This window comes from Malaclemys terrapin, chromosome 17 (genome assembly GCF_027887155.1).
Source record: "Malaclemys terrapin pileata isolate rMalTer1 chromosome 17, rMalTer1.hap1, whole genome shotgun sequence".
NCBI lineage: Eukaryota > Metazoa > Chordata > Testudines > Emydidae > Malaclemys > Malaclemys terrapin.
In genome coordinates, this window is record NC_071521.1 from 3,982,119 (window position 1) to 4,008,970 (window position 26,852).

Genomic DNA, 26,852 nt, shown 5'->3' on the forward strand with positions numbered 1-26,852 from the left:
TAACCCTTTCCATAGAGATTTGAGTCCTTGCTCATAGGAGAGATGTTGATGCTGTGTCTAGAGTTTTAATCAGAAGTTCAGACACCTGGGCAGAGCATGGTGGTGATGTCTTGTTTCTGTTCTTCCCTAGCACGCGCTCAGGCTATCAGCCTTTGGTCAGATCTATAAGGTGCTCGAAATGGATCCTCTCCCATCCAATAAATCCTTTCAAAAATATCCCTGGTCAGTTACTGACAAAGAAGGTAAGTGCAGACTGTCTCTTGGGGAAACGTCCTTAAAAACACAATCAGGATGTAACCTGGGTGCTAAGCTGGCTCTTTGGAATGTAGCTTGGTGAAATTCTGGGTTATGTGCTGTGTGTGTCAGAAGAACGTTGCTTTTAAAAAAAATGACGACAGTATTAGAGGAAAATCTATCAGCGGTCTCTAGTCACTAAATAATAGAACATACAAAAGAACGTGGGAAATGTGACCGCTGCAGTGTAGCATGTGGTTTTCTTCTGATGTATGTCCTCCTTGGGGCATGGGGAGTAAAGTAATGCATGTCTCTTATGCTAGGGGTGCAAGAGCCTTTAGACAAGCCAAAATGAGCAATATTAGGTCAGTGTCCCTGCTCAGATTCACTGCAAAGAATCCCTTAGAGAAGGTGGTAAAGTAAAATAAAATTGTCCTAAAAAAACTCTCTAAGCACAGTATTGTTACAGTTTTTACCCTGGACTATCTATTTAAAAAAAATGAAAGTAGCTTTCCATAGTCTGAACCAGTGGTATTCCAAATACCCAAACAGTACATCAGGCAATCCTGTTTTTCCTCCTAGCTCCATCTGTCTCACCCGCTCTTAGACCCTGAAATGAATGTGAAGTATATTTTCTAACCAGAATTAAAATGGTACAGGTCCTTAGCGCAGTGATATTCAATTAGGTTTTCTGGGGGGCCGAATAAGGCATTGCCCAAGTCTTGGCGGGCCAGAGGGCTCTTTCATTGTTTGCTCACTAGTGAAAGCATGTCAGTTCTTTGCCTGGCTGGCAGGGGTCAGCAGCCTATGGCACATGTGCTGAAGATGGCACGTTAGCTGATTTTTTTTGATTGGAGCACAGAGTGCTAGTCCAATTAGCGGTGGTTTATTTTTCCTCTCTTTACAATCATGCCATGTACAGGTAAAGTCTGTTTGTCCAAATTTCAGTTCACCAAAAATCCTGAGTCTCTGAATGAGTAGTGTTTCCCCAAGGGTGGGGAGAAGGGAGTAGCTGCCAAAGACAGGCGCCTCCTTAATACTGCTTCAGTGCAGGGAGCTGGGGAAAAAAGGGGGGGGGGGGTTGGGAGAAACCCAGGGAGCAGGGGGTGACCCCACCCCCTAGCCTATCCCATCCCTGCCTCTTGCTTCCAGCTGGGGACCCTGTTGCAGGATGGCCCTACTACCTGGCTCCAACTCTGACCAGGCTCCTGTGCTCCCTACCTGGTCCCAGCTGCAGTGTCCCCATGCTGACCCACCTCTCCCCTGGGCTGGCACCTGCTGGTGTGGAGGACCCTGTGCAGCTCAAGAGGGAAAGGGACCTCCTGGCAGGGGGAGCCCAGGAGCTAGGTAGCCCTTACAGCGGAGTCCCTAGCAGGAGCAGCTGATGCCCAGCAGGCTAACCCAAATGTGGCCCACATGCCGCTAACTGAAGAACATTGCTGTAGAGGTTTAGATGTCGGAGACTTTAGAACAAGCAGTTCGGATCAAGGTGAGTGGAACAAGCCAAAGGACTTGCTCCCCGTCATAAAGTTGCTAAAGTCCACATTAAAGATTAATTCTAAAGCATTTAAAAAAAATATTCCCCTTTTCCACCCTCTTTGGCATTTCCCTTTCACTGGTTATGTGAGCATAGTTCCTTTAGTCGGATCTGATTAATGCATCCTGTTAGCCCATTTGCTCAATCCAGGCCATTTTATAATTAAGAGATCATGTCTTTGGAGTTGGAGCACTGTCACAGAAATAATCGTTTCTTGTCACTTGATAATGGTGAGGCCAGTCCTAGCCATTTATTTTTAAAGTGAGAACATTGATCCAGTGACACTGTCTATTACAGGGACTTTATTTCTATTATGGCAAATGATGGATGTAGAGATACTTTTTTCCCCATCTGATGGATGCTGAGCTCAGGAGAATTATTGACATACTGTATTCTGATAGACCTGTTGTGTATTTCAGCTGGAGTTAGCTTATCAATAAAAACACAATGAGATTAAATGAGGAAGACAGGTTTGTTTGTTTTGGTCACGCTACTGTTTATGTCTAAAACGTTAGCAGCCCTGCAGTCTGGTGGGCTGGCACACGTGAGATATAAAATAATGTAAATGAAATACAGGACTAAAGAGACAGTGACTTCTGTGGCGCTGAGTGTTAAGAACCAAAGCTGCCTCCATTTACAGAAAATCTGGAAGGTTGCTGAAATACAAAGTCCGTGTTTGATTTTGTTTTTCGTGGATCTCTGACTTCAGCTCCCCTATAGAATGTTAGCTTTTAAAATAAAACTTCAACTGTTGGACTTAAGAAAACTTTTGCAGAGATTTTCAGATATTTATGATGATTAGAAGGCATGTAACAACATCTGTAGGCCTTACTATTGGTATTTGAGCTGGTAAGGAAGTGGAGGTTTGAATATGTGATCTGATTGGCTAATGTTGCCAAGTTCAATTCTGTGGACCTCTGCAGGCAGCAATGGAAACTTAAGGACTTCCCACATGACCCTCTGCTGCCAGTTATAAGCTAATGTTTTCTTCTATGTAGCAATATAAATTCTTAAATATAGACCTTTGCAGGTGATTGTTAATTATAAGGTTAACATCGAAGTAATGGGACTAATCAGACAGGTGCTATGGGATTGTTGCCTTGTTTTTCACTATCAATTTAAGTCCATATTACAAGGAGAACTGTCTTTTAGGTGCAGGCTCCTCTGCTCTGAAAAGGCCATTTGAAGATGGATTAGGGGATGATAAAGATCCCAATAAAAAGATGAAGCGCAACTTGAGGAAAAGTAAGTGCAGCTTTTATCTGTTCAGGCTTCAAGGAGCCATTGTTGGTTATAGTAGGAGCTGACACAAAAACTTGTTGGTGTTGGTGTGGACTGGCATGTGAAAGCGCTTCTGGAATGAATGTTTGTGTTCTCAATCCCGCTGAGCTCAGAACTTCAAACTCCTCTGCTTAGGGTGGGTTTCAATTTCTTTGAACACATTTGACTGCCTGACTGATTCACGTCACTGATCAGATTACTCCAGCAGGTGATATTAAAACTTAGGTTGTCCAAAGAGTTCAGGTATTTTATTTGTAATGTCTGGCAGTTGTCTCTCAAACAGCCTCAGACCAAGACCTCACAATATGTAGAACTGATTGTTCACATCCCACATTTGGGACAGGAGATAGGTGCTGATTCCATTGACAAATGACCTGTATGGTATATGCAAACCAGGAGTGTTTTTTTGGATTACTGTGAACAAGTAGCTTCTGGTGCCTAGTTTCATATGGGATCTGGCTGCAGGTAGCACTCGCAGTACCATATGACCTATGAAATTTCATATCAAGTTGTAGCAGCCAGGAAGAACCTGACTGATTGGTACAGAGCTCTGAGCTCTAAAGGGATTGAGTAGTAATGGTCACGAACCACTGGGGGAGTGGATGGCTGGCATTCATTCATGTTTATATAGCGCACTTAAGTACACAGATGGATGGTACTTTAGAAATGCAAAATGTTTCACTTCTCAGTTTCTTTTGTTAATCTTTTTTTTTTCCTTCCCACCCTCTCCCATAATAGTCTTAGACAGTAAAGCAATCGATCTCATGAATGCTCTGATGAGACTGAACCAAATCAGGCCAGGGCTTCAGTATAAGCTTCTGTCGCAGTCGGGTCCAGTCCATGCCCCAGTCTTCACCATGTCTGTAGATGTTGACGGTACGACCTATGAAGCATCAGGACCTTCTAAGAAAACGGCCAAGCTCCATGTGGCAGTGAAGGTAAGGCTGAGGTGCAGACCTGAATATGAATTAAGTTGATAATTCCAGCCCTGGATCCTGGAAAACACAGAACGGATATGATCAGAACTATCAATGGGTAAACCCTCTAAAGAGAGGCAGTGTGGATCAAACCTGCTATCTTGGGCCTTTTCAAAATGCTCTGGCACTTCCAGATCCCATGGTGAACAGGTAAGAGGGGGAAAAGTGAACAAAGCTGTCCAAGCCTCCAGAGGTCGATGAGTGAGTGTGAGTGGGTTCTATGTTTTGTGTTTTGGTTCCCCTTGTTAGTTACTAGCATGATGGCTCATCCTTCTGTTGTTCCCATTCCCCTCACCTCTGCCTGTCTGTCGCTATCCTTGGGTTGTGAGCTCCTTGGAGCAGGGAGCCATCCCATCTTGAGTGTTTGGAAATCACCTAGCACATCATGGGTGCTACAGTAAATAGAGGATGGTGAATCACAATTTGTTATTGTGGTCCATTGGTATGAGGCAGCCTGAGCCATACCCCATTGTTCCCCTTTCCAGAGGCTCTGTGGGAGAAAGCTGGAGTTGGTAAAACAGTGAGACTTGAGTTGGTGTCTAGTAAATAAAAATGGCCACCACAGTCATTCCCATGTAAATTCGTGATAGATCAGGCTCTGCTGTACCAGACCTTCCCTGTGTGCATTGCTGAGAAGGGAGGAAAAGTTGTCTGTAAACTGCAAAAACAAAATGAAAATCTAAGTGCGCAGAGCTGCAAGAACAAACCCATCTGTCATTATCTGTGCTTCCTTTCATGTATTTTGAGTGAACTTCCTTTTCAGAAGGTTCATCTGGCAACTTTCCATTTTCCTTTGATTTAGGAGTTTGAAAATCCCATTGTCCCTTTTGCTTTCATGCTCAGAGCGCCCAAAAGTATTTGATAGAATGTATCATTCTGCAGGAGATGTGGCTTTGTATATGTCCTCCCATCCTGTCCTTCTCTCTCCTGCATTTTGCCCCAATAATTGTCTTTTTTTTAATACCATTAAGAATTCTGCCTTGAGAAGCAGGATCTTATCTCTGCCTTCCTCCTGCAGGGCCCCTCTGTGGCTCCCGGTTCCTGGCTGGAGCCTCGTACAGCCCCATTTTCCCCAAATTTACACCCCCCCCCGGCTATGCTTTGGAACCACCCTCTTTCAAGCTGAGGACCAGCTGGCAGGCCGGCCCTGCAGAGCCAGCACTGCTGCTCCCTGGCAGCCCACGCGCTGCTTGCTCACACACCAGGAGATTGTAGGGCTAAATTGGGATGTTTCCATTTTTAGGGTTCACTGTTTAGATACTTAAAGCTCTAAATCTGCAGCTGCATTTGACTGGCAAGTGATGGTGTTGCATCCCCAAACGGGGGAAGGAATAGAGCTGTCTGTGACTGCGGTACCTGCCCCTTACCATCCTTCAGGGCGGGGAAAAGGGGGCTGGAGCTGCGTGCCCCTTGATTGGAGGAGAATGCTTACGCTGTTCCCAGTTCCATGGTCAGTGTTTGGTACCTGTGGGCATGTCTGCAAGCTTTGCTTTTGAGACCAAACTTTTGGGAGGGTCCTCAGGTCAGTTCACACCTACATTTTGTGCCCACTGAACACATCTGCATAGGCAGATCAGGGAGTCAGTCACAGAACTGCCTGACCTGCTGCATCATTGTGCATGATGGGAGAGAGTACCCCATCTCTTCTGGAGACCCCTTGGGGAAAGTGTTTGTTTGGCAGTGACAAAATCAGGTTCTGTGCTTCTCGCCTACAAAGTGGCTGGTTGTGAGCAGCATGGTGACAGCCCAGGAGGTTTGATGTACTTCACATTCATGTCCAGATGAAATAGCCAATTACTCCCTTGCATGTCCGTTAGCCTGGGTCTCCTTTACTGCTTCACTGCCATGCACACCTCAGTTCAGGCCACCTCTACAGCGCTGAGAGGGACGTGTGTCTTTGGTTATGTTTGTCAGCTGATGTTCTTTGAGCAGCTGCAGATGGGAGACCTTTTCAGTCCTAGATTCCAGCAGTGCTGCGTTCTAGCCAAGATTTTTCTCTTTAGGCTGCATGTTACCATTTGCTTCGGGTTACCGTTTTTCAGGTTCCCCAAAAGTGGATACTGCAGGGGGAGGGAAGTACAGTCGGGGGTGCTGGAGGGCATACCAGTGGCAGGGGTACTCACTGGAGGTGGGGGACAGTGTCGTTCCCCGTCACAATAGCAGGGCCCAGCCATCAGTCAGCACTCAGGGCACAAGCCCAGGATGTAGCCACAGTCATCTGTCAGCACCTCCCTGCAGGATCCCTTCCCCAAGGCTGAGAGTTGGGGCCTGGGTGGGCAGGATCCAGCAGCTGTGACTTGCAGGGGAATGGATCTATCGGGTTGTTTGAAAACCCCGCCTGGACAGAGAAGAAATCAGGCTCAAAAAAGAGATCCTGTCTGGGAACACCCAGGCATATGGTAACCCCTGCATTTGCTGCCACCTTGGAAACTGAACAATTAACATCTGGGCTTGATGCGACATGTGTAGCATCCCATATTGCAGATGGCCTGGTGCCTTAGTTCCTATGAGCTGCCTTGTCCTTGCTCTGCAGACTTGTATATGCTGAGCTCAATGGAACTTAAGATGCAAAACAGAACGTCTTGGTCATGCTGTCAAGTAGTATTACAGAGTGGAAGTGGTCTAACCGGAATTGTGAATAGTTAACTACTTTGCATACAGATCCTGTATTTTATAGGTTGAATTTTAATCCCATATTATACATGGGAGCCTCAGTTTGGAAAATGGTATTTATGAACTGCTGGTGCATTTGACACTGGAAACTCTCAATTATATTTTGCAGCTTAAGAAGGCTAGGGCCCTTTTTCCCATTAGTACTTGATTTTTTGCTGTATTTAACTTGGTGAAAAATGAACTTCAAAGTGAGTTACCTCCTGAAGTGTGTGTGGCCTTTTTACTGCTGTATAATCAGCCTTGCATTCGCTTCCAAACTGGTTTTACATCTCATTTAATGTCGTTTGGTGTAGGTATTACAAGCAATGGGCTACCCAACTGGCTTTGATGCAGATATTGAGTGCATGAGCTCTGATGAAAAATCAGATACCGAAGGCAAAAACGAGACTGTCTCTTCAAACTCAAGCAATAATACTGGAAATTCTACAATTGACACCTCCTCTACCTTAGAGGTGGGTATTCAATGAAAAACGCACAGTAACAGAGCTTTCCATGAGGCCAATGGCCTTGTGTAGTTAAGGCACTGGATTGGGAATCAAGAGATCTGGTTTCAATTCCCATCTCTGCCACAGACTGCCAGTGAGACCATGGGCAAATCCCTTCCATCTCTCTGTGTGTCTGTTCCTGAGCTGTAAAGTGAGGATCATTCTTTCTCTCTCTCTCTCTCTCGTTCTATTTAGACTGTAAGTCTTCAGGGTAAGACAGTCTTCCTGTACACCTAGCACGCTGAGGCCTCAATCTTGGCACACTTGTAAGACAAATAAGTAACAAGTGTAATGTTTTTCTATTTTATAGAAACATAATTCATTGTTTAGAGCTGTTTTTATTTTAAAAGTACCTATACATTGATAGAAGTACAGAAAAGTATCACAATGAAGAGGGATGTATTTAAATAATGTGAAAGGCATTATCATGCCTTTAAATGTGTATTTATGAATGGACTAGAAAAATGCTACAGTCTAGAGTTACGCTAGCTTAATTTTGGGACTTGGAGCTTAATTAAGGAACTCTAAAGAGCAAATTCTGCTTCTGTTTTCCCACTGAATTTGTGGGAAATGTAGTATTCCCTGAAGGACCAAATGCCTTAACTTGACCAGTCTGTGCTGAGTGTTTCTAAGAGTCCAGTTGCTCTTAGATCTTTTGGGCTGCACGTGTTGCAATTTGTGTTTTGGGGTAAATTTAATAAATATTATTAAATATTTATTATTAAATATTTTCTTAAACCATTTCCAATATTTACATAGTTGTCAGGAGCTGACAAACCAAGCAATTCAGAGTTCTCTCTTAGGGTGTCTCTGTACTGTGATTAAAAACCCGCGGACTCGGAGTCCGGGTCAGTTGACTCAGGCTTGTGGGGCTTTGGCTGCAGTGTAGATATTTGGGCTCAGGCTGGAGCCCAGGCTCTGAGGCCCAATGAGCCCGGGCCCAAGTGTCTACACTGCAATTTTATAGCCCCACAAACTGAGTCCACTGTCCCTGGCCAGCCGCAGCCATGCCGTGGGTCTAGATGTACTCTTAGTCTCTATCCTCTTCACCCTCCCCATCTCCATTTGTACCACCATTCTTCTTCTTCATCCCCAGGAATTCTAGATGAGTGTTTGTGTTAAGTATGGAAGCGAAGGCTTTAATTTGAATTTTCACTGCTGTAGCTGATATCTTTGTGATGCACTCAGGAGGTTGTGCAGATAAATAGATATAGATTCTTGCCTTATTTTTAGATATAATGCTCCTTTCAAATGTAAGTGCTTTTTTGTTATAAATATAAATTTAAGTAATCTGCCTGCTCTACAGATACTTTTCAGTACACTGAAATGTGGATTTCTTCATAACTTAACCCATTTAGATAATGTGACTTCAAACTTAGAGCCAGACAATGCATAATCACTAAGGCTGAGATTTTGTCACAGACAGGACGTGGGCAATAAACAATAAATCGCAGAAGCCCGAGCCCTGTGGTGTGGGGCTGGAGCCAGATCTCCCAGCCAGGGCTCCTAGTGGGAGGCCCCTCCCTCTTCCTCCCCCCCCCCCCCCCCCGGTGCTGAAGTCATGGAGGACATGTAAAATCACGGAATCCCAGACTTCTGTGACCAACGCATAACCTTAATAATCATTGTGACCCGAGGTGCCTTGCATCTGAAGAAGTGAGGTTCTTACTCACAAAAGCTTATGCTCCCAATACTTCTGTTAGTCTCAAAGGTGCCACAGGACCCTCTGTTGCTTTTTACAGATTCAGACTAACATGGCCACCCCTCTGATACGAGGTGCCTAGTGTAGCCCTCACTGGAAATGCCAAGGTCAGGGCAGGTTGCGAAAAGGAGAGCAGATACTCCCAAGACTGTTGGGTAACGTTGAAGTTATACTCTCCAAACTGTGCTTCTGATCCCCACCCTGGCTACTAAGAAGCTGGTAATCACACAGCCCTCTTAGTGCATTCCAGTTTCAGACTCCCAGTCGGCACCTAGGTGCAGTAAGGTGAGAAGTTATTTTAAAAATTCTGCTCACTTTACAAAATGTTCTCCTGACCCCAAAGGGCCAGCAACATTGCCAGGTCAGTACTAGGTTGGATCTTACCCAAAATCCTACGGTGCCATCCAATCCTTTAGCATCTAACACTAAAGGTTTATTATAAAGAAAAAAGAAAGGACAAGAAGAGTTGTTAAATGGTAAAGCAATTACATAAAAACAAAGGCTTCAAAATCCATATATCAGGTTCTTAGCAGTGTTGGTGAGTTTGCTGGCTTGAAAGTCCCTCTGGAATATGTCCACAGCTTGGATGGGTCATTCAGTCTTTTGTTCAGAGCTGCAGTTTGTAGAACAGTTACTCCAGAGGTAAGAAGCAGGAATGAAGACAAAATAGAGAAGATGCAGCTACCTTTTATAGTCTTTTGCCATGCAGCTTGTATTTCTTTTGTTTCAAACACAAGCTGCCCAGCACATGGCCTGGATGCCTTAGAGGTCTGTCTATAAGCATGCCTCTGCATGCCTTGCTGAGTCATAAGACGTAGCCCCTGACCCTTTCAGTGAGTTCAGTGTACAGCTGATGTCCCTTGATGAGCCATCAAGCAGGCTGGGCAGTGCTGATGCCAATCTGTCTAGGGGTGTCGCCCAGATGCACAGCACAAGTTTGGAAATATAGATATACCCTACATATCTATAACTTACAATTCAAAGGTGATACAAACAAGATTACCGTATCTAGTGAATTATAACTTTTCCAATGATACCTTACATGGTATACCTGGTAAGATTCATTGCACTTTTATAATATTGGTATCAACAATATTATAAAGTGTCTCCCATATTCCATACAGCGTCACAATCATATTAGCCTTTTTAACCCAGTTTTTAAAAGAACTAGAATTATTTAGATCATTTTTAACTAAAGGCAAATCGTAACTGTTTTTCATGTAAACATTTCTAACTTTTTACAAGGGCCAAGGTTTTCAAAAGTGACTCAGGATTTTGGGTGCTTAAATTGAGATGCCTTAAAGGGACCTTATTTTCAGCGGGCAGGTGCCTCGCGTTGGGTACTTGACACTTCTGAAAATCTTGGCCTGGCTCTCCTAATCTTCTGTGTTCTTCTCACTTTTCAGTATCTGCTTTGGTGCCTCCAGCACAGCAGACTAGAATGAAGTCTGCTATTCTGGTGTACTGGCTCTTTGTTTCTGCATTTCTAGCCCAAGATAACAGCTATATCTACTGTGATGTATGACCTACGCTCTGTGGCTTCCCCAGTCAGAGATTGGAGTGCCATGGGGATGGTTAGATCAGGCAATAGAGATGTGCAGGGCTGGGAAAGCCAATCCCCTTCTGTTCAGTAGCAGAGAGCTGCTTTCAAGAAACTGGACACCTAGATGGTCTATCCTTCAGCCAGCAGCATGATGCTCCATGCTGTGCTGTGAAGGTGATGGTGACTGGTCATGGAGACGCTAGCTGCCTGCTGTGCCGGATATGAGCGGGTGGCAATATTTTATTTTATTTTTTAAATGGTTCATCCCTCAGCTTTCCTTGAGGGCAGGGGCTTCATATCTGCTGTTCTGGTGCAGCAGGTTGTGCTGAAGCTTTGACAATGCTGTGTCTCTGGTGCCGGTCCATCCCTAGAGAGCCTGCTAAGGCGGATGTATCAGGAAGAACTGGCTGTTGCAGAAACACAAAAGGAAGATGATTAGTACTGGCATTTTCCAGGTGGGCAGCTATTCTAGGCAGACATGCTGTAGATGTGTGTCTGCCATTCAGAGCTGTTACGGTTATAATATATCTTGTCTCTGTAGGTAAGAACTCAGGGCCCTATCCTCACAGCAAGTGGCAAAAACCCAGTGATGGAGCTAAATGAAAAAAGAAGAGGTCTTAAGTATGAGCTCATCTCTGAGACAGGTGGGAGCCATGATAAGCGCTTTGTAATGGAGGTGAGTGCAGCAGTGTTCGGAAATCTGCAGGTGGTTTTGCTAACAATGATTCAGTCCTCTGGGTAGCTTTCTGTTGCCATTTAATGTTAATCCAGAGCCTTACCATTCGTTCTCTTCCACAAGAGGGACGGTAACCTTTTCAGGTTCCTATATCTCCCAGGGCCCAGGTGATTGTGGGGATGGCAGGGGAATGTCCTCCTTGCCCTGGATAATTCAGCAAGGAGGAGGATTTGGTTATGAAAGCCCCTAAACACATCACATCCCTGCCATGACATAGGGAGAGGGCAGCTGAGTAACCAAAGCCACTATCCAGTGTGTGTCATGGACAGGTCCTGGCAACCCTGTACGAGTGCCCTGATTTGATCGTCTTGTTGCCAGCCTAGCAGGGGTTAGGAATGATGTAACAAAGGGAGCCGATTCAGTCTCTGGCTCATTTTACTCCGCAGCAGCAGGTTCTTGGGCTGACATGGAATCAGCATTGGTGGGCTCTAGAGAGTACAAGGCAGCTTTCTTTAGCCAAAGGGTAGCCATAATGCAGGTTCTTGAAAATAATGGGGGTGCAAAGCTGATTGATTAGAGCTGTAGGTGCCCCTAAAAAGTTGTGGGGTTTGGGGATCATTTAAAAGTATAGTTTTGGGTGAGATCTAAAGCTAAGGTCCTGCCCACCAAAGACTTCATAGCAACCTTCCCAGTTAATTCCTGCAAAATTCCATCCCAAGTAAATGTATTGGACCTCTTTAAATTGCCCCTTCAGTTTCAAGTTGATACGGGATTCCTAACTTCTGTCCTGTTAATCAACTTAAGTATCATGGAATCATAGAATATCCGGGTTGCAAGGGACTTCAGGAGGTCATCTAGTCACAACCCCCTGCTCAAAGCAGGACCAATCCCCAGACAGATTTTTGCCCCAGTTCCCTAAATGGCCCCCTTAAGGATTGAACTCTCAACCCTGGGTTTAGCAGTGGTCAATGGTCAAACCACCGAGCTATCCCTTCCCACCATTTCCATAGTGGTTCAAGTGATCATTACCTATCACATGGAGCTACTGGGTTTAATTAGTTCTTGATCGTGGAGTGCTTTGAACTCACTGGAGGAAATACAAGTTAGTTTCACCCATAACTGGACTTACTTGTTGAAATTTTTTATCAACGGCTCATGATTCCAGCTGGGATCTGGTTGTAAATATGAATAGTCGTTCCCACCAGGAAAAGTACTGGCTCTAAATTAACCTCTTGGCTTCAGGTAGAAGTAGATGGGCAGAAGTTCAGAGGCGCAGGTCCAAATAAGAAGGTGGCAAAAGCGAGCGCTGCTTTAGCAGCACTTGAGAAACTGTTTTCTGGGCCTAATGCAGCCAACAATAAGAAAAAGAAGATTCTCCCTCAGGTAAGAATCCCCAATTGCCTTTTATAGTTAGCGCCATTCTCTATGTCAGCACCGCCCTGGGGTAGCATTAGAGATGGCGTCTGAAAAGGGACCACATGACTTCAGTCTGTTTTTCAGCAGGTCTATTGGAAGCATTGTCCTTTGTTTTTATTACTCTGTTGTTGTTAGTAATTTGTTAATCGCACTGAGAGGCCTGAGCTGATGTGAGGGCCTCAATGTGTTAGAGCTGTACAAAGAGACAGAACAGTCTATGCCCCAAAGTGCTTACTATCTTACATAGAGACGACAGAGAGAGGGGAAGTGACTTTGCCCAAGGTCACACAGCCGGTCCCCTGAGTTCAACTCCAGTGCAATACCCACTAGACTGCACTACCTCTCTGATAGTAATAGAGGTAGACTTAAAGAATACCTTGTTTATAGTCTGGTGATAGACACAATCTCTAGCTTCTAAATGAAGTTGAATTTTGAGCCTAAACTATTTGAGGGGTATCCCTTTTCAAATGCAACATTTCATTGGATGGGGAGGATTTGTTTATTAAAAACTTCACTTCAGACTTCTTTTTACATTAGATTCTAATAATAATCATTAAAATGGTTCCTGAGAGCCACCGTGATCTCTCCATTCTATACCATTAACACTGAACACAACTGAAGCTGATTATCAGTGTACTTCTTCCAGAAAATCACACACAGAAAAAGTCCTGACAGTTACAGCTTTGATCTGCATTGTGCAGATTAACTAGAATTAGGTTTCTTTTCCAGTCTTTGCAAAAATTAATTTTGTTCCATCCTGCTACAGCATAAAATATATTCAAAGAAATTACCAGCCACTTGTATTCGTTAAGTTCTGTATCTAACAATTATGTTTATAGCAATTCTCCTGGATGCCCCAAGACCTCCAGTTCCTGCATCATGGAAGTTCTTCAGCTTCCATGATTATTTTAAAATCCAATTCCTGAAGAATGTTGTTCCACACACAGATGGCAGTTAAGATCTGAGAATGATCTGAGATCGAGGCACTCTGATTTTTAGTCATATTCTGTTCTCATTTCTTCGCAATAAGCTATGTCAATGCTACTCTTCTAAAGCTCTCTGATCTGCTGCATGAGGTTGCCAGTTAGCTTGCAGCTGCTGACTATGCTTGGGAAACAATGCGGTTTGATGCACACATGCAGACAGTCTCCCTTTATTTAAAAAGAAGGAAAAATCAGTTTCTAAAGGAGGTTTGGCCAGCACAGTCTATGGTTAGACCAACAGAGCTGTCTACACAACTGTAGCTATTGTGCGCTTTGAGAAGAAAAAATTAAGAAATGGCGTTTACTGAGTAGAATAAGTAGATGGAGCCAGAAGGTAATTAAGGAATAAGATTATAACAAAATGAAAAGAGAGAAGGCAAAGGATTTATTCAGACATGTAAGAGGGAAATAGATCTTACGGTGGGGCCAGAAAATAAAAATGAACTAGGAAGGATGTATTCTTAACACTAGAGACAGCATTTAAAACGGATAGGATCCTAATAGCCAGGCATGAAAATGGCCCATTACATCAAGTACATAAAAGGTTGTTACAAGGTGGATGGAGAAAAATCATTCTCCTTAACCTGTGAGGATATGACAAGAAGCACTGGGCTTCAATTGCAGCAAGGGCAGTTTAGGTTGGACATTAGGAAAAATGTCCTGTCAGGGTAGTAAAGTAATTAATTCCAGTATTTAGGGAGATTGTGGAATCTCCAGCACTAGAGATTTGTAAGAGCAGGTTAGACAAACACCTGTCAGGGATGAGTGCAGGGTACTGGAGCGGATGACCTCTCGAGGTCACTTCCAGGTCCTGTGATTCTATGGAAATCTGTCTCCACGTGAGGACAGAGGAAAAGATCTATCAGATTGAATGGATACTGCACATACTAGCCCAAAGGAAGGGTTACCGTGTTTCAAGTTTAATTCCTGTCTAACAAAGCAGCCAAGATTCCTAAAAAGTAGGAGTCAAAATCAGTGGCCAAACTTTGAAATGTGCCAGTCATCTGACAGCTGCCAACCCAACCTACGGGAGCTGAGTGGCCAATACTTCTGAAAATCTGGCAACCCAGTTTAATGATGCCTAAGGGCTCATCTACACTGTTAGTGGCAAGCTGAGGTGGGAATCTGCCCTGGCCACAGACTAACTCTCTCACAATGTTAGCCTAGTCCTTTTTGAAATGGGACCAGATCAGCGTGTATTAGCTGTTTAATGTGCATGAGCAGGGTCCACACGGACACTTAGTGCATGGCAAGCTGGTGCGGGGTAGATTCACAGCCCAGCTTGCCATGAACTAAACGTTGTGTAGACAAGCCCTAAGTGTGACTTTAGGAGAATAAAGATAAGTTTGTATTTTTGAAAATTCTTGTCCAGGCTTTCTTGCTTCATTTGGGGTAGAATCCTGGTCCTCTTGAAGTTAATAAGTCTGGGATTTCACCCTTGATATGTTAGAGAAATATTATAATAAAAATGCCAATGCACCCCTGCACCAGCTCTTAGCTCAGCACTTCATGGGGCAGGGCAAAGGTGGGCTGCACAGCGGTTCAAACACCCAGCAAGCTGGAGAGGAAAGGTGGGGAGAAATAGGGTCAATATCCTCCCCCTCTCTCCCGGGCACTTCACTCTCTCCAAAAGTGTCAAGGATTTCTGATGATGTAACAAATTCAGCTTTGCAGCAGTGACCCCGCGTCCCTGCAGCTCCCCACAGGCAAGCGAGATGGAGATCAGTAGCAGAGTGTAGTAGCACATTGGTGCCCTATCAGTGATCAGAGTCACATCGCACCCATGACAAAAAGATAGCTCATAGCTCACTGTGGTGTTTGAATGAAACAAAGATGCCTGTTGGCAGCTGCCAATGCTCCATTCGTTCTGTCCAGGGAAGGGGATTCTATAAATTGAGAGAACTTGTGAGCTCACATATAGGTCTGTGCCACAGTCCCCAATTCTGCACAGCTACGCTTCAGAATGGAATGAGTGAGTGTGTTGCCTTCAACAAGCCTAGCGGGTTGAATATAGCATTCGATGGGTTTAACATGGATTGCCTCATGTATCCTGTTCTGAATCATGCCATTTTTATTATTCTGCACAGACTAAAGGAGTTGTAAATACAGCTGTGTCAGCAGCAGTCCAGGCTGCTCGAGGCAGAGGACGAGGCGCTTTAACACGAGGGGCATTTGTTGGGGCAGCCGCTGCTGCTGGATACATAGCACCAGGTACGTCATGGCGCTAATAGCTAAGGGTCTGTCCATCCCGGCTGTCCATGGATGAACTATGGCTGCTGACATTCACCTTTCTATGGGTCAGACTCATCCATGCTGGTGACCTGTTTAGTTTTATAGCATTTGAGAAGAGCCATAGGGGAAAATGCATGGGGGTTTAAATAAAGGGAAAAGTCAGAGAGTCTGTAGAGCTGGAAACATATCTCGCTTGCAGTTTATTGTGCATGGAAGATGAGCAAATCGTTATCCAGCTCCGACTCTTTCCCTGGGGCTTTGTAATTCTGATATCTGCCTTTCTCATAACTCTCTCACCATGGCATGATTCCCACAACTCTGTGCCCAGTTGTGAAGTCTCCTGGAAGATGCCTATTAGTATTATGATTGGCTTTACCAAGAGTTTCTCATTCTAGATAATGCTACAGGATTATCCTTAATAAGGGCAGAGGGGTATTGTTTGTGCATGCAAAATTAAAATACTGTCTTGTGCGCGTTGCTTCCCGCGAGAAGTGCTTTGCCACCTGATGAATCCCCTCTAGGAGCAGTCTGATTCACAGTAAGAGAGACCCTTCTTCAGCCCTCTTGGGGAAAGGCTACTGGAATGGAACTTGCTACTGTGCTGAAATGCATTCCAGAGCAGTGAACTGTGGGGATTATGCTGGCAGATTTGGAAGTCATTGTGCTCTCGGGAACACCCCACACAGTCTAGGGCTGTGAGCAGAGGTGCCTATTAACAGCTGTCATGTTGGGAGAAATGAAGGAAGGAAATTCACATTCATATTCTGGCTGATGTTGCTCTGTAATGTTGGCCGCGTTGCTTTGAGCAGCAAAACCGCAAGTCTAAATTAAAAGGCTTTTTGGTTCCCATTTATACTTGGGCCCCTTCACGTAGAATTCACATTGCTGGTCAGGCTGTTTTAGTGTTGATTCCCATTGGCAGGTTAGCAGCCACAAAACTGTAGCTACAGAGACGAAGTGCACAGCAACTTCTGGGTTTCCTCTGTATTTTGCTTCATCTAAAATAGTGCATCTCACCTGGTGAGTCACAACACCTGGGGAGCGGGTGGTCGTGAGGCGTTGAAAAGCATACTACAATCTAAAGCAGAGAAAATCTCGCTCCTCCATACCCTGCATACTGTTATCCTTCAAGGTCAGGTATTCTCTGTGAACTTCTCCAGCTACACAAACAAATTACTTCTTGTCTATTATCATTATTGTCTATTCATTTTATATGGCGTGGAATCACAAAAATTTGAGTTTGAATAAGGGGTTGCCAATCTGAAGATGTTGAACCACATTGGTGTAGGAGATCATGTGCAGGAGTTAGGGATGGGAGGAGAATCTCCTCCATTTCTATATATTTTATTTTATTCTTTGGGGTCTCTGCCTCCAAAGTTCCATAGCCAACACTCACTTAGCTTCCAAAGTGTAAAACCCTGATCATTAGTGCTCAAGGTTTTTTAGGATATAGCATAAACTCTAATTACACCCTTCATCAGTTCCCAAATGTTAATAGCGCAGCCCTGTAGTTGGATATATTTACCTCCTGGCGCAGTCAGCAATGTGGTGCCTTCATTGTTCCTGTATATTGATGTAATCATAAATATTAAAAACCAGTAATTCATTTTTAATGGACTTGAACATTGTTTCTGAAACTGCTTTTCTGCCTGAGGAGTCATTTCTGAGACATTGTAACCTGCTAGAGGCACAGGCCTTGCCAGCGTGGAATTCTTCCAGAAATAGGTTTAATTTCCCAGCCATCATACTTGTTAAGCATTTATTTCTCTTGGCGTACGTACCTTTTTCCTCTTCAGCCTCCCACACCCCAACGTAACCCCCCTCAAAAAAAGCTTTGTCAGGCATGAATGGTACTAAGTCTTAATGAAATAGCAAGCAGTAATAACCAAGAACAATGCTGTCACCATTCCTTTTTATTCAGCAACTGAATGTATCCTCTAACTTTGCATGCCTCCTATCCCCATGATGGTTTGGTTTATTTTTTTTAAGCTGCCATCAATGCTTACTTACTATCCAGCCATTCAGATGTCTTCTGTGGAATATGTTTGGACTCTACGGAAACCAAATGGCAGTGTTCTTAATCGCCAAAAATATCTGCTGCTGATTTGGACCTTTACCACGGGCCTCCAGGTTTCCCTTTTCCTAAGTGGGGGATTGAGGACAATGACGATTTTGTGCATCAAGTCATATCTGTATTTTATGAAGAAAGTCTGTAAATGGGGCTTTGCCAACTCTTGCAGTGCAACAGTATTGACTGGAAAGTTTCAACTAAGAGAGAAAATTAAGGAAAATAGAAAGAAAGGTGGAGCTTCGCTCTTCTATGCTGAAGCTTCCAAAAAAGGCATAAGATGCCTTGTTTATTTTTGCAGCCAGAATCTGGAACGATTACAGCCAAATGCTGCTTAAGTATTTTAACTTAAATGGCAGTGGATTTTCTGTTGTGTATGGCCCCTGTGGTGTTAAGTTTGCGACCTTTGATATGACCTTTCATATGCTGGGTGGAATAAAGCCAAACGCTTGTTCTGTTTGTATTGTAGGCTATGGGGCACCTTATGGGTACAGCCCAGCTGCGCCAGCCTACGGTATGTATGACCTATTAATTAACTGAACTAGAAATGGTATTGAAACTATCATGGCAGTCCAAAAATAGAGATTGCCCTAGAGTTCGCAAGTGATCCAAGAAAATCAGAGCTCACTTTAAATATGACAATGAGGACATTTCAATTGATGCCATAACCTTGTGGTTCTTGTTTTGGTTGGAGTAGCTTTTTGCCTATGCTTTGCCTGATTGTGGAAGGACTGCTTGTTCTAACTGCCTGTTCCCTTTAATAGTGAAATTGAATATTTTTAAGTAGTTCTCCTACTTTTTACAGCCAACTTGTGCTCCATTCAAAGAATACCTAAGGGCCAAATCTAATATCCTTGAAATATTACTCTAATGCCCCTTGGCTAAACATTGGTAAAATGATGGTCTGTAAGTTAGACTTGTGGGCATTTCCTCTTATTGCAATCAGTTGTTTGAAATGCCCACTGCCACAAACATCTCATAACCAGTCCAAACACATTTTATATAGTGGCAGGATGAATACTGCTGTTTGGGTCAGGCTAACTGAGTTTCTGTAGGTTACTTAGAGATCAGACTGCAAGGCTGCGAAGGCACTATAACTTGCCACTGCCCCTTTCTGCTAAGAAGCCCAGTGAAATCTAGGATGGCAGTGCAATATATTTCATATGGACTAAAATAAACATAAGGCCTCTTTCATAGCTCCAGAGTACTTTCTCCTAGCCCCCTTCCCTCCCCCACGCTTTTTTTAAATACTAGACTAATAAAGCATATTTATCTCTAACTGGCCTTTTGGTTACTTTGAATGAGGTTTATGTGGCAATGGGGGCAAAACAGTTTGGAGTCAGTGATATGTTCCAACACACTAGAGTAAAACAAGGCGCTGTCTCAGAACCAGTTCTGATCTTCTGTGTGTACAGAACCTGTCTTCTATAACTGGGTAAGATTCTGTAGTTCTCAAATGGCAAAACCACATGATTACTCCAGCAGCCTTTTTTTTATTTTTCAAAGGGGAAACCTAATCCTCACTATACCAACCATTCCTGTGCTGGGTTATTACCCTAATGCTTGCTTCCGTATCGAATCTGAATAAAATTGGTGGCTAACAGTAACTCCACCTGATTACAAGTGTAGAAACCTTATCTGACCAGGGAAATATTACAGAACTGGGTAACTTGATTTCTACACCTTGGGAAAGAACCTTTTCCATTCTAAATGATGCACACCATAAATACAGCTATAGCCTCTTGTGCTGTCCCCTGATGATGAAAATGCTGTGGCTCTAGTATTGTTGGTGTCTAGGAGCACCTACCACGCAGGACTGGCTGCTACCATTCTATGCTTTCTTCTGTGGAGCAGGGCAAGGGAACTGGCCAAGGAGGTGCCTTTACTCGGATAAGGAATTTCCTCTGATTTAAAGCAGCTTTTCTTATCTTAGTAGAAAGATATGAATTGGCCATCTGTGTTCACATTGCAGCAGGTGACACTAGCATTTCCCATAAAGCATAGTCTGTATTCTTGATTATCTTTCATGCACTGTTATTGATAACAAAGGGAACCTCTACCCACTCACCCAGCAGGAGATCACATATTTAGTTTGGGACCTGTTTCATCAGTAGCTTATTTTAAACAATCCCTTTTGTAGCCTTCATCCTTGTATGAAACATTAAGAAGTGGGTATTTAATATGACCCTGAGATAGTCTAAGATGGCTGGTACTTGACTATCCTTATCTCTTATTGGCAGATAGGTTATATATAAGAATATGAGGTGAAGTCCTGGCCCCACTGAAGTAAGTGGTAAAACTCTCATTGACTTCAGTGGGGCTGGGAGTTTTACCTACAATCCTTCTTTCTCTTGGTTTGTTTTTTCCTTTCCCTCCATCTTCTCATGACATCTGTGTTGGAGCCTGAATTGTAATCGCTTAGATATTTACGTGTGGCATATCGCTGACTTCAAAGTCTTGTGAAATCTGCTGCCCCCATTTTTCGCATAAAGAGTTTTTCTGTTTTAATGTCTTATTGTGATGCAAAGTACTGAAATAATGCTTTTCTGGCTGTAAGGTAAATATGTCTTTTTGCCTTTGTAAGCTGTTGCATGTTGGGAAGTTTCACTTTGATCATCTGGTGCTCTGGAATACCTGCTGTTGCTGCTTTGTGATTTCTAAATGGATACGTAGGTTAAATATTAGAATTTAAATAGGAACCATTAAAAAAAAAAGTATTTAAGTATGCAGAAGTTTGTGAGGCCACAAGAACGCTATAATAATCCTGAGATTAGGCAGATATTAATCTTTCCAGATTTGCCACTTCAGTACAATATGAATAAATACAGAAAGTCTAAATGGATATAGAACTTGATTGAGTTATCAGTGCCTGGTTTTGACAGATCCAAAGGGAGGTTTGTCAAAACTGTGCTGTGCCCTTTTTTTAAGGACTTCTGTGTATGCACAGCAGCATTTTCTGTCTAAAAGCTTTGCAGTTGTAACTGGCCTGTTAAATTACTTCAGGACACTGAACAAGATAGATTGTCCACACTATCTTAATAAGAACGTAAATTAACTTTCCAAATCCGGTCTGGTTCAGTGTAACATGGTACTGACTACTTCTGAAACGTATTGCTAATGCTAAATTAATAAACATCAGAATGATAATAACATCTAATATGTCATATTAAGTTTAAAGCATTACAAAATGTTGAAATGTTCTGCTTATGGGATTCAATGCCCTCAAAGCTCATTGACTGACTTATCTGGAAAGGGTTAATGAGAACATTACTGTAAGCTTTTACTTGACTTTATTGGATCATTGAACTTATTTGGAGTCCTCTCCGTTTCTTCTCTCTGTAGGTATACCCAAGAGAATGGTTCTGTTACCAGTTATGAAATTCCCAACATATCCTGTTCCCCACTACTCATTCTTTTAGCAAATGGCAGAAGCTAATTCATATTGATTGAACAACACAGTACAGTACAGAATGTTAGAAGAGAAAAAAGCCTTTTTATCCTGTTTTCTTTGAACACATACTTGAGCAAAGTCATTTGTAAAGAAACATCTTTTCCTACTTTTTGATTTTAACAAAATGCAAATTTAGTTCTCTAAAACTTGAAGAAAAAAAATGTTCTGTGAAATGTTACCTCATTTTCAAATAACTTATACCAGCCTTCTGTTATAGGGAAGAACTAGAAGCTTAAACCTTACGTTTTAAATGAAGTATCCGATTATGTAAAATTAAATTTGTGAAGGATGTATAGAATATAAAACACTGATCACAAATAAACGGTTTTGTCGTAACACAGAGTACTGCCTGTTTCCTAATGCAGTCACACAGAATCTCAGTTAATGACCTGTATTTGTTGTAGGGCAACTTAATTCAGAGTGTAGTTATTTAAAAACAAACAAACCAGTAATACAATAGAAACTTTTCAGTTAAATTTTAACTTTGAAAATATTAAGGTGAACAAAGCTAGTAAAATATGGGTTTAAGTATTGTCTTAGCTTATTATTTTTGATATATCTAAGCATCAGTACCTTGAAAGGATTCCCTTAGCATCTTTAAAACCAAGGAAAGTAGCATATTGTAAGGCTCAGTAACGTAGACCCTGTCTTCATTTTCCACGAAGCCTCTTCATTTGTATGCAAAATGCTGAAAAAGAAAACAAAGGGCATTATTAACACTAGCTGGTCTCTTTGTATTCAGTTATATTTGTGAAACCTGTGTTAAACAAGGGAAATTTCCATTCAAAGACTTTTGGTATATAATTGGAGGAATACATAGTTAAGTCTGTATTGCCCAGAGAAAGGACAATCATAACATTATGATTGTTTTTTAGTGTTCCAAAGATGTTTTTACAATGCCCCTCACTTCCCCCCAAAAAGAATAAATTGCACTTGTTCTTGTGGCCTTCTTCACTCTGTAAGATTGTTTGTCCACCCTTGATTTTCCATGGAGCATTTTTACAGTTATTTTAGTTGTCAGTCTCTAATTAAAAAAAGGGTTCTCCTTTTCCCCTTACAATTATAAGAATCTAAAGCAGCAACAAGGTCCCCATGAAAACTTGCTATTTAATGGTCCCAGTTCTTGTTGAGTGCTGCTGTGAAAAGTGACACATTTCAGCCATAGGCCAGTATTCATTTTTTGATACGACTTGGTGCCCAAAGTAAGGCAACATCTATAATCTAAGAAGTGCATGTACCCCTCTGAAAGTATAGAGCAGAGGACATGCTCCGTACTGTCACCAGAACATTTTCAGGCTTGTGTATAAAGCTGTTGTGCTTTGGACTCCAATATGAAGGAATAAAGTACTTTTTATTAAGGTATCACCCCCACAAAATAAGCAGCATTGTTGGTTGCACTTCCCCATTCAGAGCTCACCAGTTCCTTTTCAGTAGGTTTGTTATATTTTGTGCTGTCTTGACGATGCCTTTATACACTCTGCTCTCCTTCAGACTCTATTCTTGGGGGAGGGTGGTGGTGGTGGTTTTTTAAAGGACGTGGTAAGAATGGGGCTTACCGCAATGTATGTTTCTCATAGCAGGGAGAGTAATCCTAGAACAGCATAAGGAGGTGACGTGTATAACAAGCTGCTTTCCTTGGAATTAACTACAGCAGCTGTTCTTAAATCAAGCATTTGTGCTTAGGAATGTGCTTAAATCTTTCATAACCGTTTCTCTTCCTGCTGTAGCTCTGGCTTTCATTTGGTGGTGGTGGTACTTTAATAAAGTATGTAGCCTTGATTGACAGCAGCAGTGAGTCTGACATTATCATCCCTTGAATTAGCACTGAGAGATAAATGGCGGGGTTGGCGTTGCCTTCAAATTGAGAAGTATTCATAAATCATTGACCTGTTTTGCTGGCCTATGGATGAAAGGGAGCCATCACGGAGCAGAAAAAGCATGGCTGATGAGAGCCCATTTTTGGGTAATACAATATTCATTAAAAGATCCTTTTTTGGAGTTCTCTTGATTGGCAACTGCTGATGATAAAGTGGGGTTTGTTTTTTTTTGTTTTTTAAATCCATGAATTTCTGAGACTTTAAATTTTAAACTACAATTTGTTCTGAAAATATTTACGTATTGAAAATTTACTTGCCCAATAACTTATTCCTCCCCAGCTCATTAAAAAGAGGGAGCTGTGCTCTTTTCCAACTTGATGGCCGTCATTTCAGATGATTTATATGAAGTCATTTGTTCATTTTTTGTCATTTGTTGGGAGTTACTAACCACATTGTAAACTTGCCCCGTTGCTGCATATTTTACATTTCTCTGCTTTTCTGAAAATATGAATGAGCTGTCAGTTCTTTGTTTACAAAGTGATAACCTTGGAAGTATAGATGTTTTGATAGTTTTAAAAGTGCCCATTTGTGTCCCTTTTACAATGAAAATTCCACTTACAGCTGAAGGAGCAGAGAAATTTAAATGGAGCTTTAGCTTCAGCCAGTCCCTTTGAAATTAACACGAAGTTTTTGCTTCTCTGCTCTTTTCTCCACTGTAGGTGGTTTTTTCATTGACAGTCCCTATTGCCAGCCTCTCAGCATCGCACCTTTTATTGTTCACTTGGGCCCTCAAGATTTCTTCTCTGACTTCTAGAACCATCAGGTTGTGTGGCTCGAAATGGCTATTTATAGATGTCTTAAAAGCAAGAACAAACGTGACTCGTTTTGAGGGGGTCTCAGCTTCAAATATGGAACTCTGAGCTTTTCCTTTTTGAAAAGATTTTTTTTCCCCTGGACTCAAATCCTTTTTAATAAAAGCAATACTTATTCGAAGCCACAGTCCTTCCTTGGGATACATAGCAATAGATGTGCATACATGTCTTGGTTATTTCTTCATGCAGAAAGAAGAGACCAATGTATAAAACTTGGACTTCATTAAAAATTGGTGGGGCTCCCAATTTAATCAGATAACTCCGCTTTAGCTTTCACCACTTAAATCAGAATTTTAACTGAACAATTGTACTCAGGTCTTTAGTATCAAAGTTGACCTAGAAACTGCCACCAAGGCTTACAGTGGCTATTCTTGAACCCAGAGCTGCTACATGCCGGAAGACATGAAAGGCAGCAAACATTCCACCTTTTCTCCCAGGTATAACTGAACTAATGTGTCTCAACCATGCCTCACAATAATATGGTGAAACGGTGGAAGGATTAGGTCACTTCACTTCTGAAATGGATTTTTTTTTCTAAAATCCTCATAAAATAACCGACATTCTAGAATTTGGCAAATTTTAGAAAAAATTCGCTGTTCTAAGTTCACTTTTTTGTGTGTTTTTTTGTTGTTGTTGTTGTTCGTTAAACTGTTTGGGGTGTTGAATCAATTATCGGGATTATTAACTGAGTCAGAGATGCCTCTGTATGAAAGTCTTTATTTAAATGGCATTGGAACCTCTCTATATTGCAGGATAAGACTTTTAAGCAGTTTTCAGCAGGTTAATATCACTTTATTCTCATTCTCTCCGGACCTTCGTAGCCATATGCACTTTATAAAATAGGCTGAAATGTAATGACTGTAAGCAGAGATCATGGTATAAAAAAGGTAAGAATTTTTATTCTCCGCTTGAAGAATGTTAATTACTGTTTTTCAACTCCCATAGACCTGTGATGAATCATATATATGGCATGAGCTTTTATTATGCCTTTATTTAATTTCAAAATCTAACTGTTTAAGGAAAAAATCAACTGGTCTAATTTCCAATCTTGCGTTTTTTAAAGGCCACTGAAATTATTTTAGTTTAAGATAAAAAACTGTTGATGTTAAGATAGTAAAAAGAATCCATTAGTCTTATCAGTAAATCATTCTGCTCCAAACATCTCTTCTTATGTAGTCTGAAAAGTTAATAATATTGATACTCTTGAGTATCAAGCACTGCATTCTTTCCTTTCTAGTGGAAAAACTCACCTGTGTACCAAAGCCACAATGTGTGCTAACCAACATGGTTTGTATGGAAAGCCATAACATGGCTTTCTATAGGTGTACAGAATAGAAATGTACTGTTGACTACATTATATTGTCTAATTAATAAGAAAGTAATCTTTTCCCAAAACTATTAATGCTAATCTCCAAAGGAAGGAGGAAAAGCTTTGGTAATATTTAGAATATTGAAGTTAAAATCTACAGAGACCAGATTATATTAGGCCAAATTAATTCATAAAGGGAGGGGTGTGTGTGTGTGTGTGTGTATGTGTGTGTGTAGGGGGGGAGAATGGTGATTAACTCAGCATGAATTCATTGCTTGGTCATGGTTTTGTAAAACTAGGAATTAAGATAGAATCATTAAGTAATTCTGTATTTTAAGTTTACCTTACAAAAATTTCCTTGGATTAAAATGATTCTGGATTGAGGCCTAAGTGTATGTGATATGTATACATTTTTTTAAAAATAGTAATTTTAAAATTTGTTTTACATACTATTGCATATTCTAGCAGTGGACTGTCATTGTAATATAAAGTTGCTGAGAACTCTCTTCATATAAAAATTGTACTTAGAATGTGGCTTTTAAATGCAGAATAATATTAGCTCGATAGTCACTCTTAATACGCAGACGTGAAAGGTACAAAAGAACTGATTCACCACTATTCTGCTGTAAAACTGGTAAGCACATAGCATAATGTAGTGGTAAACCAGGCTCGGAGTATACTGTTTTTTTGTAGTAAGCAGGTAAGTCACCACACTATGTAAATTAAATGGATTTGATTTTAATAACTGAAAAAATCATAATTTCAGAAAATGTAATCTTAGGTATAGATTACCTTTAGTAACTCAGTCCAGCAAAGATCTGGACAGAATTAATAGTGTCTTACTGGACAAATTGCTAACTATAAACTCCACCAACGTCAATGGGAGAGCCTGATTGGACGAGTGGCATCTAATTTTGCACCTGGAAAAAACTTCAGACTCAATTTTGCAAGCAAGTTGTACATTCTAGCACTTGAACATCTAACTACATTGTGGGTGCAATCAGTGAGCAGCTGAAATGCTGTGAAATGCTCCCACAGTTATTACATGGTGCAGATTTGGATCTATAGTTATCTTTAGGCACAAATTTGGGACTCTGCCCCTGAGGGCCTTTTAAAATCAAGGTCTGAATCTTTCACTAGCAGAGGATTGCTGAGTCTTGTATTGAGAATGGGCAGCACTTGCGGGCTGCTCTATTAGGCTTTGGAGGAGGAATGGTTTATACATTTCATATCAGAGATAAGGTATATTATAATTAACTGCTCTTCAGGTTTCCTCTGAATAGCTCAGGTGATGAGTCTGATAATACGCACTGTCCAGGTCAGGTACTGATTAATAAAATGCCTGGCTGCTTCTCACTCATTGAGAGAGTTTGATTTTAAATGGCCTTCATTTGGCACTTTATTCCATTTGTTGACTGCTCTTCAGCAAAACAGTTAAGCCTGAATTTCCTTATCTGTCCATTTATTTGCTCCAATCCCTTATTCTGTTCCACTAATGCCCTTCTAGAATGTTCACCACTTAAGAGCCTACTTCTCACTGAAAGTCAGTGGACCTTAAAGTAAACTTTCAGAAGTGCCTAAGTCACCAAGGATCCT

The 26,852-nt window shown here is 41.9% G+C and overlaps 1 protein-coding gene and 1 long non-coding RNA gene across 10 annotated transcripts in view; one reads left to right on the forward strand and one right to left on the reverse strand.

Annotated features, from left to right (window-relative positions):
• The window catches only part of STRBP (spermatid perinuclear RNA binding protein), a 98,495-nt gene extending 74,500 nt beyond the window's left edge, over positions 1–23,995 (forward strand). For 2 of the 3 annotated variants that reach the window (XM_054007121.1, XM_054007122.1), the window contains exons 10-18: positions 131–242; positions 2,924–3,016; positions 3,791–3,990; positions 6,996–7,154; positions 10,974–11,108; positions 12,351–12,491; positions 15,595–15,718; positions 18,277–18,321; positions 21,150–21,594. In XM_054007121.1, the coding sequence (XP_053863096.1) occupies positions 131–242; positions 2,924–3,016; positions 3,791–3,990; positions 6,996–7,154; positions 10,974–11,108; positions 12,351–12,491; positions 15,595–15,718; positions 18,277–18,321; positions 21,150–21,226 (1,086 nt within the window). In that variant the 3' untranslated portion in view covers positions 21,227–21,594. Of the gene's footprint in view, positions 1–130; positions 243–2,923; positions 3,017–3,790; positions 3,991–6,995; positions 7,155–10,973; positions 11,109–12,350; positions 12,492–15,594; positions 15,719–18,276; positions 18,322–21,149; positions 21,595–23,794 lie in introns of those variants that run through there. The other variant, XM_054007123.1, reaches the window with a different exon arrangement.
• The window catches only part of LOC128825079 (uncharacterized), a 42,374-nt gene continuing 19,479 nt past the window's right edge, over positions 3,958–26,852 (reverse strand). The window contains exons 4-7 of one of the 7 annotated variants that reach the window (XR_008442599.1): positions 21,832–21,946; positions 17,750–17,881; positions 17,265–17,302; positions 3,958–4,047 (exon numbers count right to left, since the gene is read on the reverse strand). This is a non-coding gene — a long non-coding RNA (uncharacterized LOC128825079). Of the gene's footprint in view, positions 4,048–10,654; positions 10,840–17,264; positions 17,303–17,749; positions 17,882–21,080; positions 21,144–21,831; positions 21,947–26,852 lie in introns of those variants that run through there. The other 6 variants (XR_008442597.1, XR_008442596.1, XR_008442600.1 and 3 more) reach the window with 6 other exon arrangements.